The sequence below is a fragment of the Bombus pyrosoma genome, linkage group LG1 (assembly GCF_014825855.1).
Source record: "Bombus pyrosoma isolate SC7728 linkage group LG1, ASM1482585v1, whole genome shotgun sequence".
Taxonomy (NCBI): Eukaryota; Metazoa; Arthropoda; class Insecta; order Hymenoptera; family Apidae; genus Bombus; species Bombus pyrosoma.
In genome coordinates this window covers 8,919,696-8,926,472 of record NC_057770.1, presented here as the reverse complement: position 1 = coordinate 8,926,472, position 6,777 = coordinate 8,919,696, and the positions used below count along the sequence as shown (strand labels likewise).

General features: G+C 37.5%; 1 protein-coding gene across 2 annotated transcripts; it reads left to right on the top strand.

The window, feature by feature from the left end:
* The first annotated feature begins 511 nt into the window (after positions 1-511).
* On the top strand, positions 512-3,840 carry LOC122570414. 2 transcript variants are annotated; one of them, XR_006317819.1, is made up of 3 exons: positions 512-886; positions 2,424-2,593; positions 3,337-3,840. XR_006317819.1 is itself a non-coding variant. In XM_043732732.1 (2 exons), exons 1-2 carry the CDS (start codon positions 742-744, stop codon positions 3,606-3,608), a joined length of 417 nt encoding a protein of 138 aa, XP_043588667.1. In that variant the 5' UTR covers positions 512-741; the 3' UTR covers positions 3,609-3,840. The 2 variants fall into 2 exon arrangements, 1 of the variants encoding a protein (XP_043588667.1); XM_043732732.1 differs by lacking the exon at positions 2,424-2,593.
* Positions 3,841-6,777: the final 2,937 nt, after the last annotated feature.

Below are 6,777 nucleotides of genomic sequence, written 5' to 3'. Positions count from 1 at the left end.
TTACACAGGACTGATTCTGGGTCCCGTCAGCGACACATTGCGTGCAATATCCACTGTTTGTTCCACGGCTCGCTTAATTCGGACACCCTGTTTCCTTGTTTTCTCTGTAAATTCATTATTATGTTGGTCGCTGCGTCGAACACGTTATGCAAAGAATATCGCGAAAGGTATTTATCTCTTTCGTCTAGGTAAACTCTAATCAACGTAATTCTTCTCCCAAAACTTCTAGGAAGATTATTTTCTTGTTTATTTATTTATAAATTCAATTCATTTACCGCTTGTTTAATTTTAGGGAAATACGAAGTTCACCCGGCTGTTTGCGAAAACATAAATTCGTATCAACGTTCGTAATTGTTGAGATATGCATAATTTTCTGTGCTGGACTAGGTTAAACGCGCAATAAGAATACTTGTATGCGAGTATCAGTGTGTGGAAGTATGTGTGTGCGCGGCGTCTCGAAAACAGATGAATGTAAACAGTTCAGTCGTTAGAAGCACCTGGAAGGACAGTCGGTTAATAGTCGGGTGTAGAAGAAAGTGCTGAGACGCGTGCAGATGTGTAGCGATAAATATAATAGAGATCGTCGATTAAGTAAATGTATAATTATTCAAACATTAATTAAAGGTGTAAATTTTGTGTTCCCATGACATTATTTCGGCTTCAAAGATCCAAAATTCTCAACAGTAATAAATGACAGTAATTGAAAATTGCGACTAATTAATGGTATAAAACTATCAGAAAATGAAGAAAGAACAGTTGTCACGTCGATCTTCCAAAATATGCTATAAGAATCTATTCAGAAGAGCTGAAATGTATGCAGAATCAAATGACGAAAGAACGAACCACCAAATTCAATGGAAAATCATCAGAAATCTAAGACTTACAGGTACACTTACGAAAACTCATTACGTGTATACTGGTAAAACAGTTACGGCATAATCTCGGCGGTGGGACAATTATACATGGCGAAATAAGGATAAAATCGAGAGAGACAGAGAGAGACAGAGAGAGACAGAGAGAGAATGAGTGAGTGAGAGTAAGGGATGAAGGCGAGCAAAGGTGGCGCGTTGGATAGTGGTAATTCCGTCACGCCGTAAAGGTTGCTTTTTATCGTCTCCATTCTGTACGCCCATCCAACGAGATCCTACGGTCTGTGTCAGACATCTAGGCATTCCGCGTTTCCTCTCGTATTCTGGCGTTCGTTTCTCACTTGCGCCCGTTTTACACGTGCCGCTTGATTGTTCAGGTTTTATTATCACTCGTTGGTCCCCGACTACTCGTTCATCCGGTATATACGTCCGTGGTCACGGAAACGATCCACTACCGCGGATGCCCTCGGAAATAAAAACGGGAGTTAATCGTTTTTCGACACGGTGTTACGCGATACAGGAACTGCCGTTGGCTTGCCCTGCTTTTATTAGATCGTTGCATATCAAACATTGAATATTTTATTCCTGTTGAGATTCGGCCGTTCTTCAGGCTCGCGCTCGTTGCCTCTCAAATACCTGGGGATTATTCCGTTAACCCGGCGTCGAGCTTTCCCTACACTTTTCACGCTTCTGTGCGATGTAAATCCTCTTTGTCTACAATTAATGTCTCTTCTTCTTTCAGTGGTTAAATAATACTAGACGAGAATATATCTGACGGAATTTAATACGAAACAGCTTGTAAAAATACGACTAACTTTTAATATCCGAGTAAGAAGTATTCGTACATAACGAATTCGTGTCTTATGAAATATTATAGATTTGTCATCTATGTTCGAAAGGCTTATATTTTCTGTTGATTATTCTCTGTGTGAGCTATTTTACATTAAAATACTTCTTTTTAATCTACAGCTTGAATGGGAAGCTCGATAAAAGTTGACCTACATTTTCCTCGTACGGTCGTGTTAAACTATTTCTTTTTAGTCATAGCGCGACGTTCAAATAAGTAATTTAACGAAAATATGCCTCCTGCGTATTTTTCCTGTGGTCTTCGTATAATAAATACGTGGTATAAGTATAAAGTTGAACAAAAGCTTCTCGTTAATTACCATTAAAAACGAATCGTCCACCATCTGCATAATTAAATTGAATCGTTTTATAAGCAAAAATGCCCCGTTAACGTTCATTCGGATATTATTTTTCCGTTCCACATTGTTTAAACGTTTCCATCAATATTTGACGATGAAAAGCTGAACAGCGAATATAAATTATTGTAAAGGAAGGAACGACACACGGACGGTAGAAAAACGAGGGTGGTGGGGCCCTCAGTGGCGCGCCGGCAGCAAATGGAATTAGCGGGCAGTTTAGTTCGGCCGAGTCGCGAAATAGAGGTTGCATTTTTACGGGCGTATTAATATGGTTGGAAACACACTATGATCGGACTTGTAATGCAGCCCTGGGGGCCCGTGTGATATGATACATTTGCTTTGCATACAGGATAGCGAGAGGCGGTGCCGGAAGAGGAGAGAAACGCTCGGTTCGTAACGGACGAGAGAAATGACGGGGTGGAGAGAAAGAGAGCGAGAAAGCGTGCGCGAATACAAACGTGTTTGCATTTCATAACAAGTTACGAACACACAGCAACCGAGGCACCGAAATCGACGGGGGTGGGTATCGATGGTGTTTGCTTGTATCTATTCGAGCGATGCGCGACCAATTATACCTGTTTATTGCGAAACGCTCAGTTCGTTCGCACCTTGGCTACGAATTTACATTGCGAAATGTATATACGCATTTTTGCTCGACAATAACAATGAAATCGATATTTTCATCTTCTTGTGTTTAATGATTTTTCCCCTTTAGATTTGTAAGGATAGTGATATGCATATAGACTAAAATGTCACTTCAATATGCCATTTTGATATTCCGTTTTTCTATGTTAGTTTGATTTTTATGCTCATTTATGTGTATTCTTTTTCAAATCATTATTTTAAAGTCAATCTATATTACAGCGTCGTACAAATAATATGCCATAATATTCATTAAGTCTATAAAACTTATTCGTTTTTATTTGTTTGATCGGTGCAGTAGCAATCATGCATACTATTGATAACTTAATTATTTTGGGCAGTGTATTTATATTTGTACAATTAATTCTACTCTTCTATTTAAACGTAAGTATCAATTCTATTAAATATCAAATTCTTTTTTAAAATTTTGTTAAAAAATACGATGATCTAAGCTTTAGTACAACAAAGAGGTGAAAATTCTTAACGACATCTGCGAGCACTCGTTTCGTTCAATCAAAATCCAGACAGAGAGGACGTATGACCACTGTTTTCAAACAAACAATTATACCACGCACCGTGATCAACTTTTAAAATTGTTCACTGAACATTTCTTCCACCAGGTACCACTTTGGACGCGGAGCGTTACGCTGCAGGGTGGCACGACGGCGTCCGATCGAGTTGGCCAGGACAATGGTACTTGTTACGAAGGCAACGAGATGTCACCGATCGTGAATTAGCGCTGTGGTTGAGGTCGAGCTGGGGTTCCAACGTGGAAGAAGGGTTTTCTGAAAGGGGTGACACGCGATCAAAACGAGAGAGGAGGAATTCTTTTCTTGCGTATTCGTGTACAGATGCTCTTTATCGAAACACATGGTACGTCGTGGTAGCCTAAGGTTCCTGCCTCGACCAGCTCAAGATTTATATCCTATCAAACTGACATCGCAAATGCGCTGGTACCTATGGTATATAGTACGTCAACGCCAATAATGAATCATCCTCTTCTGGTCCGGCTAACCCTGTGGTAACCTGAGATGCTTTATAAAGGATTTTCGTCAAGATATGACGAATTTCCCAGACTGCCAGTAACCGTAAGTCACGCTATCTAATTACAGGGATCAACTGGAGCTTCGCATCGGAAAAGTCAGAAATGATTAGTATCATTTCATCTCACACAGACATTTTGAAAGATTAGAAATCAATAGGATTAATTATTGTTAGTTTCCTCATGTAACGTATTGTATAATAATTAATAATTATCGTCAAAATATTATAGCAGGGATTGTAATGACGTAATGTTGATAAGACGTACGAATATCAATCAAATAATAATGGTAAAGGAATTTAGTAAAAATAGGATGATTTGGAAGATATTGAAAAACGTTCGTCAAAATGCTAAAATGAACTTACTGTGCACAGCAGAAAATTTCCTCTACAAAACAAAATTGTTTTGTATTTCGTATTTGCTTTACACTTATTCAGGGTAAGATGGTTTAATAAAATCTGCGCTTCAAATCCGCAGATATTTGCCTGGATAGCAGTAGTTATCTATCGGTAGATGAACACATGGTGCATGGTTACGGTGAGTGAATACGGCACCCTCTGTTTGGATTACGGACCCGAAGTTTCGTCGGTGTCTATAAACAGAAATGAAGGAGAGGAAGACGAGCGGTACGGAAAACCACGTTTTCGCGACCACTATGACAGATTGAGAGGAAGGCATCGTCCTTTGGTGACCAACGAGGCGTCTCGCCACCTATACCCTCCCTTGATGCGAGACAATGGCACTATAGTCCATTTCATTGTATGTGCATCATAACATCTATTCCACTTCGACGTTTCAAGTGATCGTCCAATGTGGGACTCTTCATCATTTACGTAAGGTTGCTCGGCGAAAACAAGTTCTGTTCAAGCTCACGCACCTGTTAAGTTTTTAAAATGTAATATAAATATCGGTTACATATCATGCTCGTTACAGTGACCCAGGAAAGTATTTGAATATTTAAGCATAAAAAATTTTGTGTTTTAACTTGTCGAAATTTCATTAACATCGTTATGAGATAAAATTATCGTGATTGCGTTGGCAATATTTATAAGCAATCTGAATACGTATATAGAAATTACAAATTTCTATATACAGTGATTACAAAATGCTTTTTAATAAATATTATATAAAAAGATTATACATACAGAATTTAAATTTTCCACAAATTCAGTTACTTACATTGATACTCGATCGTACAGATCATATCGACCTCATTAATTATTCTAGAAACAAATACCACAAATAAATTTAAAAAATAGAACGTACCTATAGTTTGAAATAATTCTAAGTTTTATAAAATATAAGTTCTTATAACATATAAGTAACTAGTCCAAATTATCATTACAATCTAAAATACAATTAAAAATATTATTATACGTAGTAATTACATCTTCAAGTGATATTTACACGGTATTTGTATGTATATTGTTACGAATATAGCACGTCGGAGTGTGAACTGCACTACTACATAGACCATTGCATGTAACATAATCAAAAGTAATGCTATATAAGGATGATTTCATGTGCGTATAAAGGTAGAAATGCTACGTAAGGTACCTGTGATAGTGTTGCAAACAATGGTCGTTCAGATATGAGAATGACAATGCCTGGCGGCCAAAATGCACGTTAGAGACGCCTAACTGCCGCTTCTTATTGAAACATCATCTCTGCTTACCGGTATGGAAACGACTGTTGACAGTTATCCATAAAGCGAATGTCCTCAAGATATTGCTTATTCTCGATCTTTTGTTTCTTCGAAATGTAATGATGATTTGCTTTTCTTCTTTTTCGCAGATAGTGCAAGTTATTTGATATTACGAGTAGAACTAAGATGATAAGAATCGTATAACATACAGTTCATTTTTTAACTTAACGATACCAAGTAGGTATTTTCTTAAATGACTCGAAATTTTTACTTAAATTAAGAATAGGTAAAAAATTGTGACTATTTACGTTAAATTTCTATAAAGAGATTGAAATAAATATCTATCAATTGTAGGTATCTATAAATTGTATATCTAACTTGATAACATTTGAATTTGAAAACATTTTTATAAGTAGGAGTTTATTCTGTATATTTTTACCCCTTTCCTGTAATAAATCTTAGTTAGTTCATTAACAATGTATATTAATTAACACACGATACATCTGTATACGTATACATCGATTTATGTTTTCTTTAACTATATAAAACATCTACGAATTGTCATAAAATTCATATCCACTATTCATGTTATTTATCAAGTTGATTTACAAAGTATCGAGGTAACTTGTTTCGGTATCAATCAAAAGTAATACTCCTGGCTAAATACGTAAGTGTTCGAAACTGATGTTTTAAACCAATCAATTACGTTTGAAGAGGAGCCGAAGTAGGTTTCGTTACGCGTCCGACGAACACATTAACCAATAAACGGATAAAACCAAAAAGATCGAGCCACTTGTTTCAATTGCAAACAGATGTGGTCATTGTATCGCCGTGCTCACCCCCTCTTTTGTAACTCAGCCCTCTCAGTCTTTTTAGAACGTAGCTATCGTTCAAACTTGCTAAATGTAGAGATACAGTATCCACTTCGAGGGGAAACGAGGCCATCAACGAGGGTGCCGTCGGTATCCGGAGGGAGCGTCAGATTTTAGACCGCAGCAGATCGGACAAGTGCATGCTCTCTCCATTATAAACGTGCCTCTAGGCTTTACTTCGACGAGCAACGAGCCATGAAGACCTCGTCATATGTGCATTTCCTATTACGTCTGTGATCGATGGCGTACGGCATTGTTATCTCATCGAATAATTCAGTAAGTCTGCCGATACTGTTTAGTTGAAAGTGCACTTGCAAAGATTTCTTCAAAACATTCCAATTTCCAAATATACAGGGTGGTTGGTAACTGGTGGTACAAGCAGAAAGGGGGTGATTCTACGCGAAAAAAGAAGTCGAAAATATAGAATAAAAATTATTCCTTTGAGGCTTTGTTTTCGAGAAAATCGACTTTGAATAGTATTGTTTCAAGCTGGGACAATAGC